The following is a 24278-nucleotide window of genomic DNA, read 5'->3' on the forward strand; positions in this document are numbered from 1 at the left end:
TATCATTGTTTTAAAGACAGAGTAGCTTACCCGAGTAAAGCGTCAAAATGGCGACAAGGCAACGAAACAGACCGTCGTCTGGATTCGAAAAAACTCGTCGTGGTAGAGAAATAATGCGTCCTATAATTTCATCGGATGTAATGGGTAATAGAAATGTTGAAATAGTTCCAGTTGGAGCATGGGTTGAGCCTGCGGATGCTGATGTTCAGCAAGATGCAGTAGTAGGTTTTTTTTTGTTTTTCAACTCTAAATAAATTCAAGTTTGGGCTTGAATTTGAATATTAAAATATAAATGAATAGGCCTAATATTAGCCTAATAATAATAAAATTATTAATTGAGTCCAGTGTATAAAAATATTGTTAATATTAATGTAACTACTTTTTTTGTAACATAATATTCCACTGTAACTCACTTAGTACTTGCATATTACTTAGGTTGTCTTATTACAATTTTTTAATTAAAATTTTCTGTCACTTATCATATATCATTACAAACCATATCACTTACTGGTTAATTTGAGACCAAATTTAATGGTCTAGCTTAATTAGGGGCCGAGAAAACAAACAAAAACAAAATGACCTATTAACATCTTAAAATGCGAAACTCTTTTTCGCCATCAAAAGATATCAAAAAGTTACGTTGGTTTGTGTTTTCCATTCGTAGCATGATGTCATAGCAATTACGACAACATTGGGTATTTTAGTTACCAAAAAAAACCAAAACATTTTGTTAGAAATAAAACTTTATATTCATTATGTTTATTAAGGAAATATCAGACATATTTATTATAAATTCTATGTACAATGTACAATTTAAGACATTAGGCATTCCATGATGAATTGAACAATCAATACCCATGAAGATGACAATAAAATTAATATCCAAAACTAAAAATAGATCTGACAGAAATCTAGATCTAGTCCTTCTAACTGTAACGACAATACAGTATTATTAGGTAAGATGATAAATGAACTTTTTTTTAACTTTAAAATTAAATACTCTATAATTAATATTCTCTTCTGTAGTAGCATTAGGTTAGGCGAAGTTTTCTTTTTTTTTTTTTTTTTTTTTTTTTACCAGCTATGCGTAGTAAATCTACAGTCCTGTAAGCTTGCGTGAACTTAAAATGACCCTAAGTTGATTTACAATTTGCTTGGTTTATGAGGGGAGGGGTGGGATTGCCCACCGACGATCTCTAACAGCAATAGTTAATGCTGTGATGTATGTATGGTAGGCCTGCTGAACTCACGGTGAACCCTCGACCGTGTCAACATTTTTCTCCCGCAGACAAGAAAATGTAAGCAGTCGATCTCGCGAGCGACGATGTTTGGAAAATTTTGAATAATTATTTCATAAAATATTATTTCGTTCAAAAAAATTTTTTTTGAAAAAGAAAGAAAATAAAACCGCTCGTGGCATTTCCCATGTGAAACAATAAAATAAAGCACAACTGATTAACGTCGGATTCGAACTCGGAGATTCTAGGTCACCTACCGCACCGTTCTGTTTACTCTGCCACACACCACGATGTATTGGAAAATAAAATATTAGACATTTTGTATCAAAAGATTGCTAAAACTAAAAGGAAATAATTACTACTTCATTTATTGATATCATTCTACGTAGTAACTGAGTAACTGCATAAATTGTACACACAATTCCTATATTTTTAACTAACACAACAGCATTAACGAGGTTGACCAAGTCTAAAAATAAAAAAAAAATTGCCAGTAGGCCTAATTAGATCTAGCACAAAAAGGCTCGGAATGAGCATTGTTTAAAATACAATACTAAGGCCTAATTAAAAACTACATATAATTTCATATAAATTATACAGTCGGGTAGGCCACGAAGTATTAATATTAGGCCTAACAAGGTTAATGACCGGTCACGAATTATGTTCAATGAAACTAACAGTGCAGTCGGCCTACTTGGCTTGCAGTGAAGAAAAAAAATCAATATACTTATAAAATTACTAATACTTTAATACAATAATAATGCCCACAATTTCTGCACATGCTAAAACTGAATTATAATTAAAATACTAGACTTAACAGTGCATTCCGCAAAAAACAAAAATTAGTTGTTTCTATCTGACAACTAGCGTAACAATGGCGTAACGTTGCTAAAAATAGCAGCGGCATGGTATTTCTATGGGGAATTGGATTTTGGAAGAAGGGAAGCAGCATCATTGTAATTAATCATGGTAAATATCTCAAATATATATTTATCTAGGAGCTGTCGAGCGCTGATGCCCGGTGGTCGGTTGTTTTTCGTTGCAGTTCAGTTCCTAATGAGAGTGCTCCATAAGAAATGCTTGTATTAATTATTACTACATATCTCGCAAATGTTTCTGGCATTTAAGCCATAGTATCCATTTCCTTAGCATTTCGCATTAAAATAGTGATGAGATATTGCTAGATTAGCAGTTTTTTTCATTTTTTGCATATAGGACCCCCCAAAAACACTTAAAATGCGAAAACTAAAAGAGCATGACGTTTCAGGGTCAGGTTCTGACTTCCGGTTTTGGTAAGGAGATCGACTAATATTACTTATACTTATATTATACTATAGCCTAGGCATAATGAATAGGTCTAATAACTTATAATTTATAATATAGGCCCTAATATAATGAATCAATTAATTTTAAAAGCCATCTCAATCTCATTGTCACGTGTCGTGTGTATTAGGCCTACTATATTAAATAAAATATTGATTATTATCATCGGGCAGATGAGGCTTATTAGCTGGGGACAGCCACTCTTCTAGGAGAGACAATAATAATAAGTGAATCATCTGTTAATTTTATATCCTCGTGTCAGTAAACCTCATAGTTGTTAAACTCTTACACTTCTCAGTTATGTATTCTTTGTGGACTCAAATTTCAGCCAAATGTCAAGCTTAACTAGGTACCTTACACAAAAAGTTAACCTAAACTGGCATAAAATAGAAAGTCATTTATTTCTTTATTGTCTCACATCAAAATAATGATGAGATTTTCATTCATCACCTGCTGCGTACAAAGCAATGCCAGACCATTGTTTGATCAGATCAGAATTCTGCCAAAGTGAAAACTATTTAGGGATACGTTGTATTGCCAAGCAATAACCATAAGTTACCTTATGAAATAGTACCCAATTTTTATTACTACAAATAACATTGTATGCTACATGCCCAGCTATGTTACATTTTAAATTAGAAATATCAATAATCTCTTTAGACAGCTGCCAAAGAAGAAGAGCTGAAAATTAAACAAATTAAAGAAGAAAAAGAAAACTGTTTGCGAGATTTCCAAAGAAAAGTCAAACAGCGTCTCAATTATGCTAATCGATTAAAGCGAGAAAAACAAATACAAGAAGCAGAAGAAGCAGTGAGTAACTGTATATATCAGTAGTGTTTATTTGTGATTTATACAAATATATGTAAATATATTTCTATTATACACATATAAGAACATATTAATTTATTTATACCTACATACAAAGCTGTTAACTAGAAAGCATAATTTGTTGTTTTTAGTTTGAAAGAGAAAGAAAAGTTGTTCAACAATCATTACTAACTGGAGATGCACCAAGACGTGACACATGTATCCAGAGACAAGACCTAGATAAAGCAATTATGAAGCGTCTTTTAGAAAAATATGGAGGTAATTTAAAAAATGTTAATATACAGCATGCTACAAAAAAAATAGTTAATCACTTGATGGTAGTAGAAAAAATAAAATGATTTTTCCAATGTGTAGTGAGTTCATAGAATTATGTGATGGATCTTCACTTTCACACTGTAGCTAAGATGCAATTCACTTGTAGTTTTTCTTGTGTATACCCTTAACAAAGATTACTCTTACTCCTTAAACAACCTAACACCTGTGTTATAAATTGTATCTCAGTTTATTGAAAGGGTATGAGAGTATGTCTTGTGTGAGTTGTCTCATCTTGAATGGTTTGTCTCATCTAGGGTGGGTTATCTTGTTTAGGGTGTATTGTCTTGTCTAGGGTGGTTTGTCTTGTTTAGGGTGTATTGTCTTGTCTAGGGTGGGTTGTCTCATCTAGGGTGGGTTGTCTCAACTAGGGTGGGTTGTCTGGGGTGGTTTGTCTTGTCTAGGGTGAGCACTTATATTTTTATTTTATCCACAGAAGATGTTTCAACTTGGGAAAGAGTTTCTAGTCAGCCATTGCAATCCCACACAGAAGAGGTGAGCCTTAAAACATTAAAAAAAAATGTGTTCTCTTGTAGAAAATACAAGCTGATACAAGTAAATGTAGTTTGGAGGTTTTTGGATTAACAAGTGTCATTTTAAGGCCTTGTATTTCAATTAAGTGCAGCTCTGTATGTAGTAAAAAGATAATTTTATCCATATTTTGTAAGTTGTTAGAATAAATATCAGTTTGCAAACGTAATAATTATAAGATTAACAATAATTGAAATATACGATGAAAGAATAAAGAGTATTTACTATTTATAGATGAACTTTTTGTTTTAATAGAGTCACCAGGTTACAGACAAAGCTCGTCAACAATTGATATCAAGAAAAATTGGACAGAAATCTAATGAAGATAGTCAGAAGCATAACCTTCGTAGTAAAGCAACTAGAGTTGTACAGGTCTGTTTAAACTATGTGTATGTTTTTGTGGGAAACTATGTAAATGAATGTCGCTTTTACATTGACATTATTTTCGTTTATCAGAATCCTGTGGTGAGAAGTGTAGTCAATGTAGATGGTGGGAATGTCAGAACCAGCCAGTCCAAAAGGAAGACCCAGAAGTTAGAGGAGGATAAAAAGTTAAACTCTGAGTTGGAGGTGGCAGGGAACAAAAAAAATGGTGAGTAATTTATTCTAGATATTTCTACACACACATTACTATTACTCACTATTCAATCAATTTGATATTAAAGTAATTAAAAAATAAATAGGTTAGCTCTAAATTGGATGTAAAGTTTTTATGCTGTAACAAGATTTAGAAGTTGTGCATGGCTTTTTAAAATTACAATTCCTAAAGGTCATTTATAATCTTCCACACCATTGAATTTCTATGGAAATCTTGTTATTCAATGTATAAAATAAAGTTAAATTGTACTAGAATTCATTATGCATTTACTAACCTAGGATTGCCTTTACATTATAGAGCCATAAAGAAAGTTAAATTAAACTAGAATTCAATTTTATGGTATTGTTCTTAACATCATAGATCAAGTACCCAACTCGAGAACAGAGGCTGAAGAATCAGATAACACAGATGTTAGCAGTGATTATGACAGTGATTATGACAGCGTTGATGAAGAAAGTACAAAGGTTCAGTTTGCTGATCCAAAGATTATAACAGTCAGGCAAAAGATTAAAAAAAGATCAGGTTTGTAAAGAAAATTTAATGCACATTCTAATATTTCAGATTCTATTTTTTGGGGAAGTACAACATTGAAAATTTTAGCATTATGCCAAATGACACCATCTCAAATATACAACTGATAACTAATCCTAACAATGATACTAAAGTTTTAGACTGCTAGAGCTTACAACACCTTGCCTAGAATTAAACTATCTGATTGGAAGTAACTGTTACATTACCAATTCTTCATGCTTTGTATGTTTATAAATGGAGCGTTGTTGGTTAGGTTAAGCGGGAGGAGCTTAATAAACAGTTAACTTTGAGTGATTGTATTTTAACTTTGTTATTGGATCCAAAAGCCTTCAAACAAAAATAAATATTTTTAACTTTGCTTTCAAGGATCCTCCAAAAGACCTTCTTCTTCAAGATTATATGCCATTTTATCACAAGATGCAGAAAATGGACTTTTGGCTCGGCAGAGGAAGCAACAAACTGCCGTCTCTAGAAGGATTTTCATGGACAGAGAGAGAGAAGCGGTGAGAGAAAACATTCGCAGACAGGAACACAGAAAAAAGATTATCAGGTCAGTTAGAAAGATTATCAGGGATAAGATAATCAGGTTGGTTAAAACTTCATTGTAGGAAAATATTTTCCCACAAAAAAATACCCAAACTTTCTGGATGTAAAAATTGGATTCAAATAACTCATTAACAATTTATTCTAAGTTAGTCTCTTTTCAACAAACTATTTTTCCTCACATTACAGCCTCAAGAAAGAGAAGGAGGAGGTCAGACAGGAGCTGGAAGAATTAGCCCATCAACAGTTTGAGCCAGATGACTTTGAGAAGGGGGAGTCAGCTGAAGAAGCCAAACTCAGGGAGGAAATAGAACAGCTGCAAATCCAAGAGATGGTGAACAGAAAGAAAGATGAAATAAGGAAAGCACGAGAAATGGAAAGGTAATATTTACTTTATGTCACCCTGTATGGAAGTTTGTTTTAAATTTGAAGTGTTGTGGCTGCCTTTTCAGTCAGTTTCCCAACCTTGTCTGCCTGCTTTGGGGTTTGAGTCAGTAAACAAAGCACTAAGCCTTACTCTACCTCCTTGTTCTTAGGGGTCATCCATTTATGACGTCCACATGGGGTGGGGGGGTGTCTGAAAAACATTGACTTTAGCGTACACGTATAGACTTTTATAAGGGAAATAAGTGGATTTTTGTGGGGGAGGGGGGGGGGGGGGGTCGAAAATCCACAAAATTTGTGGACGTCATAAATGGATGACCCCTTACCAAGGCGGTAGTGCTGACCAGTAATGAAGAATGTTTGGTGTTAAGCATTTGTAACACTCCTGTGCTTTGCCAACAGGTACCTGGATGCATTGCGCCATAGTTTGGTTGAGAAGGTGTCAAGACAGAGGCTACAGTTGCCAGCACTGTGCTCCTGTGGTGATACCATTTGGGACACACACCCTGAGACTTGCGCCAATAACTGTTTCTTCTATAAAAATCACAGAGGTAACATAATTTAATACTGGAAAACAGTTCAGTCTTTTAAGAAATTAAAATTTATTTAATCAGTCATTACCATAGCTATTGCACCATTTAAATATTTGCATCTTATTTAAAAAAAACACATTAAAATATATTAAAAAATCTCTTTACAGCATATGCTCGAGCACTGCAGTCACTTTTAACATCCTCTGAAGTCAAATAAAGATCCATTAAAAACTCTTGTAAACAGAATTTGTATTATTACACTAATATTTTAAACAAAGTTTTTAAACCTTGTATCATATAAACCTGTGTAGTCACAAGTACACTTTGGTGTATTGATATACTAGGGATGTTTCAGTTATTTCTTCATTAATAAAAAGAATGAACTGATTTACTAAGGGTTTTCCATAATTATTGTCATTCACAAATAGTTGTGACAGGGTGATGCAGCATTTAATGTGTATTTCTCATGGACAAATATGAATAAAAAATAGATGTAAATTTTTTTCAAATACAAAAGACCAGTGGTTCATAACCTTTTTGGAAGTACCAAACCCCAAAAGTTTCATACAGGCATTCACAGAACCCTTCTTAAAAGTTCCATGGTCTGCACTGACAAAGTCCAATTGTGAAGCATAGGAGTCTGGCGTGTGTCTTGTGACCTCTAACAAACCCTTGAGACTAACTCCCTGAACCCCATGAGTTCAATTGAGCACAAGTTAAGAACCACTGCAAATATAGCCATGAGACTCTAATATTACAATTTACACTATAAGGTCTTAATATACTGTTGTGACAGTATCCATGTCAGAATTTGCCTTATACAAGAATAATACATGCACAACTATTTTTACACCACAAATACAATGTTAAAGTACATTGTTCTTTTACATTATTTAAAAGAGCATGAGTAATGTGACTTAAGCCTGTCTAGACATTAGAAGCGCAATGTTCTTTAATTAAATAACATTAGTGATTAACAGGTCTCTTCTACCCCATTTCGCTATTTGTTTCTTTGTCTCATCAACAGCACTGTATTATATTATGTGGATATGATGTGTAGTTGTGATAAATCAGGGGTCCCCAAACTTTTCAGTCCGAGGGCAGCATTAACTATCAAATTTCAGTTCGGGGGCCAGTTTCTTCCAGGCATGTCTTTGATTTTTCTGGGCAAAGTTCCTCAGCCATCACCAACAAACGTTTTTCGGTGGACAAAAAGATCTCCGTGGGCCGGATGAGAGGACCTCGTGGGCCGCAGTTTGGAGACCCCTGTGATAAATTGATTGTAAATAGTGTGGTGTCTGTATATTGTAAACATTTAACACATGCATACTCTGTATTATCGTAAGTCTACTTTAAAAATTCTTATGATTTTAAAATTTTCATACTTGAAATAAAATATTTTGTACATTACAGGTTTTCAACAATTTATTGATAAATAATTTTTAGAAAGGTTGGAAAGCCATAAGTTTACTGGCTATTTTGTTTAATAACCACCAAGTAATCTAATAAAAATGAGAACCCACAAAAAAATTTCAAATAAGTTTTTTAATGCAGCAACAATTAGGCTGAAAAATTGTAACATGTTAAAAAATTGTTAGTTTCATATACAAATATCACATGACTTATTTTTTGGGAGGGTTTAGAGTTGCAGCTTTCTGTAGACATGCCTCTGCCATATTTATAGCCATCTTATGGTCAAACTTTTTAGCGTAATCAAGACCTTTTTTGCAAGTACTAGTGGCTGACATTACCTCCCCTTTCCTCAAATATATTGCACCCAAGTTACAAAACAGTGTAGCACCTTCCCCTAAATTTGAACTCTTAGAAATTTCAATCCCCTTTTTCAGAAGCTTTTCTGCTTCAGTGAGATTTTTAGTTACAATGTACAAAGTGGCAATATCATTTAAAACAACCAGATACTGGTTGGAATTAGTGCCCAAAACATTTTCAGCATACATCAATGATTTCTCAAACATAGGCAATGCTTCAGTGTATCTCTTTTCATACAACAAAAACCTGCCATAACTGCTCAATGCCATGCCAAGTAAAGAAGCTGTGTCTTTTTCTGTTTCAGTCAATTCCATTGTCGGTGTCTTTGCACCCTCTGGTGCCTTTTCAGTCAATTTCTCAACTTTATCTGCCAGCTTTGGGGTTTGAGTCTGTATACAAAACACAAAGCCTTCCTCTGCTTCCTCTTTCTTACCAATGATGGCGTAAATGCTGGCCAACTTCAGTGAGATCTCAACTATTGTGTTGTGGGTTACATCCATTCCCTTATTGAAAAGAAAGAACAAGTAAAAATAAATGAGTTATGAGTACACACAAAAACATTAACAGGCTACACTCAAACTGTTTTTTTTGTTACATTTGCCAAAATTGACACAGTGATCCACACAAAAAAACCCTTGATACCACACTATTAATTTCTTCCTGGATTTCAGCTATATAAACTACCAATTATTGCAAACTTTATTTAAAACTAGAATACCTACACACACCGAATACCAAGTGCTAAGATAGCATATGGGGAATTCTAGGCACCAAATCACACCCTGCAAGCATGCCGCCCTTCTAAAATTAAAATTTTCTCACATAAAACTGCCTAGGAGTATTCTCATCAACTTCCCAAAGTTTCATGGAAATAGGATGGAAGGTGTAGTAATGCATAAAAGACAAACCCACACTCAGATATACACACTTTCACATAAAAAAAAACAAAAAAAGTGATATAAACAGCAAGTAGTAAACAGCAAATCCACCTGTTGCAAACAGCCCTTCATTGTGTCCTTGTACAGAACCTCAGCTGTCTCAATGTCTCCTGTCTGCATGGCAATATCAGCCAAGCCATCATACATCAGAGTACGGGCCGTCACAAATTTGTCCTCAGTTATTTCTTTAGCTTCTGCAAGCTCACTAGCCAGCTAACGGGAGGTTTATAAAGATGTAATGAAAATTATGTTTAGTAATTTTATGATTTTTAATGGAATCTTCTTAGAAATGGAGCATAAGATTGCAGGTATAAAGCTATAAAATAATATAAACCTATCCCTAACCCAAGCGCAATTAGTAAAATAGCTTTAACCTGTACACTAACTTTAATATTACAATACTACTAATAGTAATAACCTTAATTATTTTTATAGTAGAGAATTATGTTAGACACTGGTAAGAAAAATACTCAGAGGAACTTGTATTGTAGTGTAATATTTCTAAGTTAATAGATGAAAATAATTTTTAACAATTAAAAATACAGAATGGACCTTTGAAATACTTACTTTAAGACACTCATGGTATAAATCATCAGCCAATTTGAGATCTCTCTTCATGTGTGCAAGTCGGGCATCTCTGTATTTCTGAGTCAGTGCATCAGTCTCCTGCTTTTTTCCAAAATTCAAACCAAGTAAACCAAGGGATATTCCATAAGTTGTTCCTGCCACTGTTAGTGTTAAACTATGTGTAGAATTTTTCTCCCTAAATAATGCAAAGAGTACAATAAGAACATAACCAAATAAACATCAAATGTGACAAACAAAATATAATTTAAATGATCACTTGTGAGGCCTGACCTGATTTCTTTCAATGTTGCATCCAATAGTTAAAATTATTTTTAAAAAAATCAACAACTTACAAGGGTCAGATTAACCTCATTATCTAATTAACCTGATCTTCTGTCACCTTTTTACATAGGTAACAAGGCTAATCTTTAATGAATATTGTCAAAAAAAACAAACAACCACAAAAAAAATAACAGAAACACAGATACACATACAAATTTGAATTCTAAAAAGTTAATTCTTGCTGTTTTAATTTTAACAAACCATTTTATTATTTTCATTGACTAGATACAACTTTTCCCCCAAGACATTTTTAATGTAAAAAGCCTATGATACAAGTTAAAAAAAAGGAAAAAAAACCTGACTTAATTACATAGAGGTACCAAGTGAAAATTATAAAGCCCATTAGTACCACTGTGGTAATTGGAGAAATGAGCAGCACTGCCTTGCTCTCAGAAGTGTCTTGAGTTAAGTGGCAAAGTGTAAACAACTATTTATTATACACACTGGTTTATTATATACTTCTGAATTTCTTAGTCTATATTCATTTTAATTTAGAAGCACTTGTACTAATTATTAATTTACTTTTACATTAAAGTGCTAAAAGGTTTTTATGATTTTATGGTATTTTGTAAATTTTAGAAGCTGAAACAGAATGTCCCTACATTTTAAATGATGAAACCTATTTGAACTAGAGATCTAGATAAAAGCCTAACAGAGCTTAATTCTTATAATCTGAGATAGATTAAGGTAATGCAATGACTTTGATATCACCATACCAGTTTATACCAGTTTCCGATAATAGAATCTTCTTTTAAAAGTGGTGCTAGGCTACTGGTAGTTAATTAAAATACATACATGGCTTGCTAATGTCAATGCTAACCCTCGCCCTACCATACGTCCAAACCTAATTTCTAACTATAAAACTAGCCGAGATTACACAACAATGTTACTAGATCTAACAACCGAACACACCTATTTTATTTTTGGAAGAGTCTATAGTCACACTATTGTGACTATATATATAGTATAGTATAGTGAGTATAGTGTAACTATACTATAGTAGTCTGGCGCGTTGCTTAGACCTCTGACCCTGAAACGTCACGCATCGTTTTCTGACGGTTTCTACGTTTATTTTAGGGGTCCCATCCACGACAAATGAAAAAACTGTTTATATCGCAAATTCTCATCATTATTTTAATGCAAATTGCTAATAAAATGGATAATATGCCTTAGAATGCCAGAAAAAATCGCAAGATTCGTGGTTGTAAATAATGTAAGGATTTCTAGTGGAGCACTCTCCGTAAAAACTGAACCGCCGCCAAAAACGACAGACTAACGGGGAAAACGGCTCGACTAACGGTACATTAATATATAATTGATATATTTATCATGTATATTTACAGTATTTTTGATTACTTTTTCCAAAATCTCACTCGAGGATGAGGTACCCACGCTGACATTTCTATCCGCTATTTTTAGTATCATGACGTCATTGTTACGCTAGTTACCTCACAGAAACAACTAGTTTTTGTTTTTTACGGAATGAACTGTTAAATCTAGTATTTTAATTATAATTCAATTGTAGCATGTGCGGAAAAAGTAAAATTATGGACATTATTATTGTATTAGTAATTTTATTAGTATATTGATTTTTTTCTTCACTGTGGGCCGACAGTTGCTGCATTCGTGACCGGTGGTTAACCTTGTCAACGCCGTGTGGTCTATTCGTTTATATAATCAGTGTTGCTCGTTCAGTCGGCTTTTTCAGAGCTAGGCCTAATTACGGGCGATTTTTAGACTTAATTGATCGGCCGTTAGCCTTTTTCATTGCTGCGTATTTTAAAAAATGCTCGTTCAGCGGCCTTTTTTTTTTGGCGCTAAATAATCTGTTTACGGGCATTTTAAGCGTTTATTTATTTATTTTTTTAAGCTAGACGTAGATCTAGTTAAAAAAATATTTTTTTATACAGCTGGCTGTCTAGCATGCCTGATATGTGAACTTTAAAAAAAATGACCGAACTTTAAAAAAAAATGACAAGAAGTATAATAGGGAAGTAGGTCTGTTTTTCAATTTGCTTGAAAAATGGGGGGGGGGGGGGGGGGAAGAGAGAGAGAGAAGTGAAGACACCGACCATCTCGTGTACGCGTGTTCATTCTATGACGTGTACTATAGGCCTGCTGAACTCACGGTGACCCCGCGACCGTGGTGGGATTTTTCATCCACAGGATAGTAAACGTAAGCAAGCAATCACGCGAGTGACGATGTTTGGAGATTTTATTTTAAAAAAATAATCACATACGTCATGTTTTCAAGATGAAAAAAAAAATGTAATGTAAAAAAAAAGACACTAATACGATGTATGAACCTCAGCTGCCACGCTGTTGACTCAATATAATGTGAATTGAGTGTAAAATGTATTTGTATTTATAAACTATCATAACTATTACTATCATATTATTTTAAGCATATTTATTATTTAAAATTAGAATTTGAAATAAAAATATTTATTATGGTCATTTGATTTATGCAGGTGTTCATTACTTCTTAAATTGGTATGAATATCATGTGGAGTAGAATTTAATAAATAATAAAATAACTAAATCTAGTTTGATTATCAACGAGTTGCTTTTTGTTATTTTCCGGTGAGTAAATTACCTAAGCTGACGCAATTACCATGGCGGGAATTAAAAGCTCGTGTACCCAAGTCCACGACGTCATGTTATGCCGGTCGAGGGCCAAGAACGCTGTTTTGTCATTCATTTTCCATTTTTGATTAATTTTCAAATTCTCTCTTTTCTCGTCAACCGAGTAAGCTAGATATTTAAATGTGGTGTCAAATGTTCTCTTAAGTGGTAAGGAAGTTAATGGTGTATTTGAAATAACAGAATATTTTATTTTAAAAAATCTATAATTCAACCTATACTATAGGCCTCGGTGTCTGATATTCATTCTGATAGTTAAGAAATTAATTTAAAAAATTGGTAATCTATCGTTTTGGGTACGTAAAATCGCCCGCGACTAGTAATGTGAAAAACAGGTGACTCCTTAAATTTTAATAATTATTTCACATTTTGAGGAGGATTTATGTTTTGAAAAATACAAAAATGTTTCCTTGTTTCATTTATGTACCTGTTTTTAAACAATTGAATTAAAACTTGTCAGTAATAAATGAACACCAGTGATGTTTCCAACAGATGCAACCATGCTCATTTACTATGGCAGCCATCTTGTTAAAGTTTTATTTTTATAGACTTAGAGCGCGAGATTCAGGCGGAAGTCACTCTATTTTACAAATGGCTGCTGTTTATAATTAATACTAATAGCCGCTCGCGATTTTACGTACCCAAAACGATAGATAGATTACCAAAAAATTAGGCCCCTTAAAACTTAATGTCTAAATGTTATTGTTTAGTTTAAACAAACTTAGAGGTGTGTGACTGTAAAGGATTTTAAAAATGCAGCTTGAATACATAATTATAATATATAGATCTACTCACCCCATGCGGATCATCTCAACGACAGAATCGTTGAGCCTCTCTCCGACTGTGTCGCTGAGAATAAAACCCTTTGGTGGTTTCTCAGTCAACACTGTCGTTGAAAATAAAACAATAATTAAACATGCTCTCCACAATTAGGAAAGCATAAACTGTAGGTGTTTTGAAGCTAATATTCCAGCCATTTTGTTTTGACGAGAGCTAGTCCAGTTCTAGACTAGATCTACTTGATCAACGATTTACACTGATGTAAAACCTACGTAAATCTACAAGATCAGGATTTACATTTAGATCTAGAAATCTACATTATTGACTAGAGAGAAAAAGTTAAAAGTATGCCTAGTGCGTCGAAAGTAAATGATAGAATCTAGATCTAGAAAATCTAGTAATTTTTCAGTAGCACTAGCTAGATCTAGAATCTAGACTTAGTCTAGAATCTAGATTGACTAGATAGAAAGATAATTATTTCTGTGGCATAGCTGTCCTTTAGCATTTAGGATCTAGATCTAGAAGTCTAGATCTACTCAATTTTAAATCTCTTCTATTTCAAATTGTTTGTAGATCTATATCTACAAGATTAGGCTTAGGTCTAAAAATATACTAAAGTAAAGTTATTAGTTAAAGCTACACAAGTACACATCATTCCTAAACTTAATGCCATTAATGGCTAAAATTCACTGAGCATTGTTGCACTTAAGACTTAAACGTAAGGCCTAAATAAATACTAGATATCTAAATAAAATTATTACGTTAGCTTAATTTTCGTGACAGCTTTTCTCTTCTTTTTTGCCATGCTTAATTTAAGTCACTTTCATGTGCTGGTAGCTTAAAATAAAACTTGTTTAGGAAGTTTATTTCTTTCTCCCTTTCATAATGCTGCAAATATGAGTAAGACGCTTATTATTATAATTAAATAGCTGCGATAAATAATCATTTGCATCTTTTTGGGGGTATTTCTTTTACATTTTACATGAACTGTGAAATACGGTATCTCAAATTTTGCGCGTAACTCAAAGCGAAATATTACTCGCTCAACTGCTCTTATTAAAAAATCTGGTATGTCGAGGCACTAGAATGTTGAGGTACCACAGGATCTACTATGTATTGAAAGAAAACATAAATTAATTATAGAATAATAGGCAAATATAGTAATAAAGTAGGCCTTATAGCTTTAGATTTTATTCAGCCTACTAATAAATGATTAAATAGGCCTAAAGTAGTACTAGATATTAGTTAAATCACTAGTATTGTGTAGGGTTATTTTTATTAAAAAAACAGATCACATCTTATACATTAAGGCGGGCTCAATAAAATAAAAATAATTTATTTAGGACCTAGGCCTATCTTTTGGAGATCTAAAATTCTAAATGAAAAATAAATTATTAATTAGACCAACAATAGGCATAGTATGCTAAATCTATTTTAGTATTTAAATTTAAGGCTCGGCCATCTACTAAAAATTTTATAAATGTCATAAAATGGCCTACTTAATTATAATTACTATTAGGCCTAAGTTTAAACTAGAGATAGCCTATTTTATTAGTAGAAAAAGTATTAGTCATAGTTAAGATGGTATAGCCTTATGTAAATTAATGTAATCAGTGTTAGATATTATGATATCGATCAAGCAATTATTATATAATATCGGAAAGGGGCCTAGCACTCTCTTAGTCATTAGTCTATTAGGTCTTACAAGTAGTTTAGCCTATTTATATATTATAGGGCCTATAGGCTGTTATTTAAATTAGGCCAAAGGCTTATTAGGAAAAGGCTTAATAGGCTTTAGTTTTTAATTAGGCAACAAGGCAGAGGCTTAATGTTGCTTATAGATTTAATTTGAAATTATTATGATATACGCTACTCTGCGACTATCACTATAGACTGCTATAGAGTATATTATAGCCTAGGCCTATCTAAATAAAATAATTCAACTCACTTAGCTTACTATAATTTTTAAAAATGTTTAGTTAAGTATTCAGCTCTCTATGTCAGCTAAGGCCCATAATTGTAATTATCCTACTGTTAGATCTATTAATTATTTAATAATTAGTAGGCCTAACTATAGGAATTAGGTCTGATACATTAAGTCCTATACATTGGTCGTAGAGTAATACTATTAGGCTAGTAATTATATACAATATCTATACAAGCCTACTTATCGTTAATTTGGAAGTCTTTGCATTGACCTTAGTTTTCAGATGTAGCAGCCTAATTTTTATCAGATTATACCATAAAATCAAAAGTAGACTTGTAGATCTTTTTAAAACAAGGCATGAAATATTAATTTAAATAATATAAATTAAACAAATAGCCTAAATAACAACTACACAAAGTTAAAGTCATAATAACTTTTTATAAAGGTATCTTGAATTTCAACTGGAGGTAGTTTTGATAAATATTAGAATTCTGAACATTAAAATAGGTAGACTTAACATACATTTGTTCTGAAAACATATTTAGAAATTGGTTTTAAAAAATGAGGTTAGGATTGGGGTGATAACTAGTTGAGGATTAGATATGATATTCATTGTGTTTATCCATGTTGTAATTTCTCTTTTACAGGTTCATCCAAAAAAAAGGGAAGATCTGATTTTTACCAGTAATAAGACTACAGCATACTAAATGACACAAGATGTTCTTTCTCTATTACCTCTTACATTTGACATAAAAGTAGGAAAAGGTATGACAATTATTAATAAGCTGCTTTAAATTTTATAATTTGTTTTTTTTTATAACTTAATTGTACCATTTTTATTTCCAATAATGATAAATATAATTTAGTGTCATTTATATTTTAAAATATTTATATTATACTAGATATAATTTATTTCTATAATATTACTATCCAGGTTTAACAGTCTATGCCTACAACATAGATCTCCAGGACTAAAAGTACACAAAATGGCAATCAGTATATCACAAGTGTAATAACACATGCATCTAATCTGCTTCAGTGGCGAGAACTGGGTGAATCCTCTCAAACATTAATCAGGTAAGTTATCACAAGTTTGCTTTGGTTTATTTTGAACATGTTGATTGAGATAGATTTTTATTTGTATAAATATTGTATTTAAAAAAATATTTTACCTAGTAAAACCAAGTCAGTGGTGATGATTGATACAATATCATTATGTATTTTTTTAAATATTTGTTTTGCAAAATATGCTGATTTGCAGGAAGGATATATATATATATATATATATATATATATATATATATATATATATATATATATATATATATATATATATATATATATATATATATATATATATATATATATATATAAAACAGTATCATTTAGTGGTTTGTCTTACAAATTTGAATTATTTACTTAATCTGTCTTAACTGCTCAACAGGAACTAGGCATACCTAATGAGCGTCAAGCTGATACAGTAGATGTACAGAAGAGTTTATACACAAGGTAAATATTGATAAATTTTAAGTTTTCTTTTTTTAAGGATACATGTAGTGTTTTGGGAGAAAGGAATTAAATTATTTAAATTAGGCCTAATAGTTTATTTCTCTAGCTTATGTTTCACTTAAAATAACTTAAATTTTTCCCCCTTTATCACTAAAGCAAAATTTTATAGATATCTATGCCATGATTCATCTCATTCAATCACTTTTTTCTTGTTTTGTTTTGATGTATTAAACTAATTTAAACTAAAGATTTTTTTTTTTTGCTAATTTTATTATTTCAGATGGATGATTAAGAAAATCATTTTGTTTTGTTTCAGGAAGTGAAAAGTGATGTAAAAGGCAACTAATACTTCCATCTACCATAGTTAAACAAGAATCTGCAAATGGTGATAATTGCAATAATCTTGATATATTAATGTTTGGCTTTATAATTATATGCAATTGTTTCATAAATAAATTATTTCTCAAAATTTGATGTTTTTGGTTTTCATACTTTGTACATAAGATGCAAGTGATTGAAAGCTGAAAAGGGTTGTATGTAGTTATAGTATTCCCAGCACAAGTTGACATTAAAACAGCTGAATCCCTTTAAAAAAAAAAAAAAAAAAAAAAATAATAATCTAGGAATGCTGTTTCTATTAGCTGAGCATATATTTGGAAAAGAACTTAATTGTTTACCAGAGAATACTGTAACCCAGTTTGTACTCCAGGCAAAAAGTGTCTATGGTTAATATTAAGTTAAAGAAAAGTATCAAACAAACAGGATAATATTAATAAGCAAGACCTCCACACTAGAGAAGTATGGAATGAGTGTTGCATGGAATTCAAATCAACTTTGATGTTGCTAATTGCTACACTGGCCATAATTGGCCTACATTGATTTTTGCTGAGGTAGGCAACTGTTTTTGTTTAACTTTAGATGTCGACTAAATAAAGAAGAAAACTGACACGCCAATACCAAAATCAAGAACTTGTAAAGTTCGTGGTTGCTAAACCGAGAAGTCCTGAGTTCAATCTCCCGTGTAGATGAGGCTCTATAGTTGGGGATAGCAACCTATCTTGGGGATACAACACTTGTTCTTGGATTGACAAAAGATAAGAAAAGAAATCCAGAAAGAAAAGCAGCTGAACGAAGAAGAAAAAGGCTGGATATATTCGGTATCAACTGTACAATTTTAACAGACACACATTTCAAACTACACATGCATTTCAATGACAAAGTTCAGTGAAGCCATAATGTTGAGTTTGACTGAATGAAGAACGATATTGTTATTTCAAGCAAAGTTAAGGTTTATTGTCTTAAAGACATTGTCGTGGATTGATTTAGACTAAGACTTCCCTGTTAAATAAGCCGACAACGATGGTTCTTTTTATTTCTCGTCTTTGATGTTGCTTTCAAGAACTTGTATGAGATTAGATTACCTATATACATAAGGCTACACAGTTTGGAATCTTGGCTTTCTAATAGTGGACCTGGCTACATGACATTACCCCCACCCCGTCAATTACCCCCCCCCCCCGGAGGAGACCCCCCTCCCGTACTTACCCCCCGGGGCAATTACCCCTTGTCAATAACCCCCCTGGAGAATCCCCCCCCCCCCCCGGCCTCAAGTTATGATCCTAACTCAAACTCTATACCTATGTATTTCCTTAATCCTAATCGATAAAAAAATGACCAAACCCTAAGCATTCACCTCAGCCTAAAACTTAACACATAACCAAAACCAACTCTAGACTTAGGTTTCAGCCTAACCTTGACCATAACACTAACCCTAATCCTAGCCTTAATCCTAACCCTGACCATAACACTAACTCTAATTCTGAATCTAACCCTAGCCCTAACCTTAGCCCTAACGCTAACCCTAACCTTAGCCCGAACGCTAACCCTAACTCTAGCCCTAACTCTAACCCTAGCCCTAACTCTAACGCTAACCATAACCCTAACCTTAGCACAAACGCTAGCCCTAGCCCAAACTCTAACTCTAGCCCTAACTCTAACCCTAGCCCTAATCCTAACCCTTACCGTAACCCTAACCATAATCTTAACCTTAGCCAGAACGCTAACCCTAACTCAAACCCTAACCCTAGCCGTAACCCTAACCATAACCCTAACCCCAGCTGTACCTTAAGAGGTGTGTGCGTGGGGGGGGGGGGGGGGGGGGGGGGGGGGGGGGGGAAGATGTCCTCCTTGGCGGGGGGTAAATGACAGGGGGTAATTGCTTCAGGGGGGGAGAGAACTAATAATCTGTAAGTCCTACTATTCAATACATTTGGTTAACACAATGTCGTCACACATGTAAAACAAAATAAGCAGTGTTTTTATTATTTGTATCCTTAAAAAATGCAAAATAAATGCTACGCCATTAACTCAACCCTCTTTTTTCTCGTTACATATCGTCACATAAAGCCACCGCCCAAAATGATGGTGACGTCAATATACAATCATAAAGTGGTCACCCATTAACCACGACTCACTCTTCAGACGATTTTGCACCAAACCCCCCTTCTCTAATTGTAACAAATTTTCACAAAAAGCCAGATCTTCGCTTCCCCCCCCCCCCCCCCCACACCACCATTTTTACTTTCTCGTATATACGAAGTATAGAGAAAGTCTTGTAATCGTGCAAAAAAAAAAATCGAGATTTTTTACAAATCTCGACGTTTTACACCTCACTGATACGGAAAAACATAATTTTGCAATCTTGTCCGTATGTCTGTGTCTGTGTGTGTCTGTGTGTAAACACGATTACTTGAGTACCGTTACAGCTAGGTTGATGAAATTTCATATATAAGTATTTTATCAAAATCATAGATCCGTATAAACTTTTGAGTGATTTCCGATAACAGAAAGTGGTACTTTTTCTACTTTGAATTTTTCAAAAGCCTATAACTTGAGTACTATTGCAGATAGATAAATGAAATTTCACATGTAAGTAAAAGATCTAATTCTCTACCTTCTGTCAAATTTTGAGTAATTTCCGTTGACAGGAAGTACTAATTTACGCTATTTCCGATTTCTCAAAAAACGCACGTAAATTTATAAAGTACTAATAATGTTGCGCACTATTATGCACATCTTTATTTGACGTTCACTTGGTGTGCAATTCTTTTTTCTACGAGGTTTTATTCTATTTTAAAAAGTTTAAGTATTTAAAATGGATTAAAAATCATGTCTATATCCCGAGTTGCCATTCCCCGTAGTGTTATATTAGAATATTCGAGAAAGTTTAGGGGAGATCACTCCCGGTTTATTATAATATGTACTGACCTCGATAAACATTGAGTTAATAAATGAATTAATACCAAAACAATCTTTTAAAGCCCGAAATAACGGATGAAAGCAAAAATGTGTCGTCACACTTTCCGATCATCCCTTCCAATAAATGAAAAAAAAAGCCTGAACATACTAAAGGAGAGTATGGATGTTGATGGAGGATCACAACGTTAAAAATTAAAGCAGCGCAAAATTTCAGGAATCCATGTTACATATTATTATTTTCCGTAGGTATAACAAAGGTATTTACATTGTGTTTTATATTTTACGAGCCGCTATCATACGCCGCTATTTTGTTGTTTCATTTTCTACTTTTCAGTAATTCATAATTTGTGAATTTGACAGTAACAATGCTGCCACTGAAAATATTTGCTTTAAAACACTATCAGTAGCTCGTTAAGGACGATAACCCCCCTCCCCACCCTCCTTTCCCAAAAATCCTCCCCCCCCCCTCCTCGTGAAAGCAGCCCCCTCTGAGATACCTCCACTAAGTTTAAAATCGTTTCAAACTAAATTATCTGCCCCTAATAGCTGTCACTAAACCCGGTTCTACGATTGTAAACATTTAGCTTGAACCACAGCTCACCAGACCATGTAGGGATGGGGGTGGTAGGGATAGAGAGAAAGAGAGGGGGCTGCTAGGGGCGCTTACAGCTTGGTGTTTTCTATGGTATCCATGAAGAGAATTATTTATATAGAAGAAATATATATTAAACCAGCGTACCCGTCCCGCGCGTTGCTGCGGTCTCAGAAGACAGAATGACGCAATATTTTAAGAGGATTCCATAATTACATTAGCAATCACGTATTTTTTTACGCTTGACATTGATTTCTAAATCTAAACAATTTAAATGTAATCAAAGCCGGTGTTATATTGCTTTCATCATAGTTGTTGAGGCGCAAATTCTACCGCACACAGTAGCCCATTGTATCCATAATGTATCGCACTCTTTAAAACGAACGTAGGCGCAATAGTGTTTATGAGGGACCCACACAGGGGCGCTAGACCACACGCCAGTGGTGCAGTAGACAAAAAATTTCCCTACTGTAGGGCGCTCTTTTAAAACTCATAGTGTTCCTCCCGAAGCCAGTGGCGCATCGGGTCAAACGAATTGTCATCGAATGTCGTGTGCCACAGGGTCAATATTGTAGAGTGCTCTTTAACACAACCTTAGGATATCTCAGGGCGCCAAATCGCTTCCTGCCGGGGAGCCGGCAGACGCGCCTGATTCCATATAGTCAAAAATTGTTGCCCATCGTGTCTTTAGTGTATAAATAAAAAAAAAAACGAACGTAGGCGTCATAGTGTTCACATGGTAGCACGGGGCGCTTCGGGTTACGTAATATCCGGGGCGCCGGCGGCTGCGCCTGTTGTTGCTTTTTTACCTTAGCCCCCATGCAGTTTTAATATCGCGGCCCTGGATTTTCAGGCGCCAAGCCGTTTATTAACAAAAATCGCACCCTCCAGGGAAACGCCCATAATAAATTTTAATTTTTGTTTTCGCAGAAACCTTCTCGTGAGTGTTTTCATTAACTCTCGAAAGTTTAACGGCACTCAGATAAACGATGTCAAACAGCATCCGTTTTGTTTTTTACAAACTGTGTAGAGAAAAATTGCACCCTCCAGAAGCGCCGCCCTGTTAAAATTAAAAAAAAATAACCTCCCCTGAAGTTTTATGGCGAGCGGATGAACGGGATTAAACCGCAATCTACTTTTACGTATATATACCCTATATAGGGATCTATATATAGAATCGATTCGCGCCCTGCTGGGGCACCGTGCTTGTGAAATATATCCAGTGGTATTCTTAACTTAAGTTGCATGGCCATAGGATGAAAGGTGTAGTGCTGCATAGAGGACATAAACAAACCCACAAACAAACAAGCAAAACTTCATTATATATATACATAGAGATAAATATAAATAATTCTACATATGCATATATATATATATATATATATATATATATATATATATATATATATATATATATATATATATTTATAGCTACATTTGGTGACTTCCCATTTTCCCCAATGGCGTCAAATTTTGCACATAATCCACCTATTAATTCATGTGAAAAAAAAGCATCGTTTTCATCGTAAATTATTAGATTTTGGTATCAGCTTCTCTCCGGTCGTCGCTTAGCAAATCTGTTATCCAAAAATTCAACAAGCATGTATTCACCTGTACATTTTGCAGTTTGTGTCATCTCCCCTCACCCCCCCCCCTGAATGATAGTTTTTAAACGTGCACAGTTAATTGTATATTTTTTTTATCTGTAGTCAGTTATTAGTACAGTTAACTCTCATTAGTCATTTATTGAACTGGCAAAATGCTTACTTCTTCTATATATTTTGCTATTTTTCGCCAAGTGTCACCCCCGAAATTTTGCCACCTTGCGCAGTCCTCAGCCCCGCCCCCCCCCCCCAACCTTGTGACGCCTCTGGTTAGGGGTACTACTTGAGTACAGTAAATATGTATATATATATATATATATATATATATATATATATATATATATATATATATATATATATATCGGGGGGGGGTATAGCCCCTTGGCACACCTTGTACCTACGCCACTACATAATCATGTTCTTAAGATTATATAGCACATTCTATGTATAAATTCGATAAAAATAGCTATTACGTATTCTGCAATTTTATATTTGTAATAACATATTGTAAACGAAATGAGTCTTAAATTCGATTAAAAAATGGGCCTTTATATTATGTATTTTTTCTATTTTGCAATCATATCATGTATTACTTGTTGTATAGCATAGATTCTATAATAATATACTAATATATTCTATATTACATAATCCTATATTATATCGTTTAGTAATCTCTACCCTAATGTTTTCTATACCGAATAATCAATATTCTGTAATTCTAAATTGTGTATAAATTAATCATACAATCTCTAAAATTAATCATAACTATGATCACAATTAAATTCAGCAATCCACTGTATTAATTTATATTGCTAAAAATAATTTAATTTTCAATTTTAAAGACAGAAGATACATTTTTTATAATATTAATTATTATTAGCTCTGTAAAATGAATGGTTGTTTAATTTTTCTTATATTAAATATTTTAAGCGATTAATTAATCGAAATGGTTTTATTCCGTTAGCTAGTTTTTACAGTTTATAACTATAATTAGAGTCTCAACGACAGAATCAAATGAGAAAAAATCTATAGCGTTATTATATACCGACACTGTTGATAAGCCACTCAACGACAGTCTCGTTGAGAATAGTGTAGGATCGGCTGATCTACTAGATCTAGATCTATCAGACATCAGATCACATGATGAAATTTTTGAAAGTTTGAAAGCAGAGGTCAGGCACTGAGATAAGCTTTTATTAAAAGTAATTTACAGGGCCTAGATCAAAACCTGAAAATAGTTGAGTTATGACAGTCACCTGAATCGAATAATTCTATTGATGCGATCACTTTTTTGTTCGAATTTAAATCGAATCAGCTTTATGTTGGAGCAAAGCCTGCGACCCATGACCATGGCAATGGAAGTCGCCATTATTGTTTACACTAGAGTTAAAGAGTTAATATTAGTTGGGAGAAGCTATTATTCCAAATTTATTGCCAACATAAAACACACCCCTTTTTTTACAATTATAATCTGTTGTTATGGTTTTTAAAAAAAATACTAGATCTATAGTGATAATTTGTTATATA

At 33.4% G+C, this 24278-nt stretch overlaps 2 protein-coding genes and 1 long non-coding RNA gene across 16 annotated transcripts; 2 read left to right on the plus strand and 1 right to left on the minus strand.

Annotated features, from left to right (window-relative positions):
* The first annotated feature begins 35 nt into the window (after positions 1-35).
* LOC131938667 (coiled-coil domain-containing protein 15) lies at positions 36-8231 on the plus strand. 2 transcript variants are annotated; one of them, XM_059296793.1, is made up of 11 exons: positions 36-221; positions 3222-3371; positions 3521-3647; positions 4138-4196; positions 4488-4604; positions 4689-4824; positions 5191-5352; positions 5728-5911; positions 6094-6285; positions 6691-6839; positions 6989-8231. In XM_059296793.1, the coding sequence occupies exons 1-11, from the start codon at positions 48-50 to the stop codon at positions 7036-7038; spliced, it is 1500 nt and encodes a 499-aa protein (XP_059152776.1). In that variant the 5' UTR covers positions 36-47; the 3' UTR covers positions 7039-8231. The 2 variants fall into 2 exon arrangements, with proteins under 2 accessions (XP_059152776.1, XP_059152778.1); XM_059296795.1 differs by having other exon boundaries at positions 4141-4196.
* A 72-nt stretch (positions 8232-8303) lies between these two features.
* LOC131938668 (tetratricopeptide repeat protein 19, mitochondrial) lies at positions 8304-24127 on the minus strand. Its single transcript, XM_059296796.1, has 4 exons — positions 24008-24127; positions 10097-10292; positions 9581-9742; positions 8304-9094 (listed from the first exon to the last, which is right to left on the minus strand). Exons 1-4 carry the CDS (start codon positions 24118-24120, stop codon positions 8444-8446), a joined length of 1122 nt encoding a protein of 373 aa, XP_059152779.1. The 5' UTR covers positions 24121-24127; the 3' UTR covers positions 8304-8443.
* On the plus strand, positions 13894-17768 carry LOC131938669 (uncharacterized). 13 transcript variants are annotated; one of them, XR_009386325.1, is made up of 5 exons: positions 13894-14027; positions 16436-16553; positions 16723-16865; positions 17233-17297; positions 17614-17768. It is a non-coding gene; the product is annotated as an uncharacterized LOC131938669 (long non-coding RNA). The 13 variants fall into 13 exon arrangements; XR_009386333.1 differs by lacking the exon at positions 13894-14027 and adding an exon at positions 14085-14122; XR_009386331.1 differs by lacking the exon at positions 13894-14027 and adding an exon at positions 14100-14133.
* Positions 24128-24278: the final 151 nt, after the last annotated feature.

The sequence above is a fragment of the Physella acuta genome, unplaced genomic scaffold (genome assembly GCF_028476545.2).
Source record: "Physella acuta isolate Inbredline_101_S28 unplaced genomic scaffold, ASM2847654v3 ptg000255l, whole genome shotgun sequence".
NCBI classification, from domain to species: Eukaryota; Metazoa; Mollusca; class Gastropoda; family Physidae; genus Physella; species Physella acuta.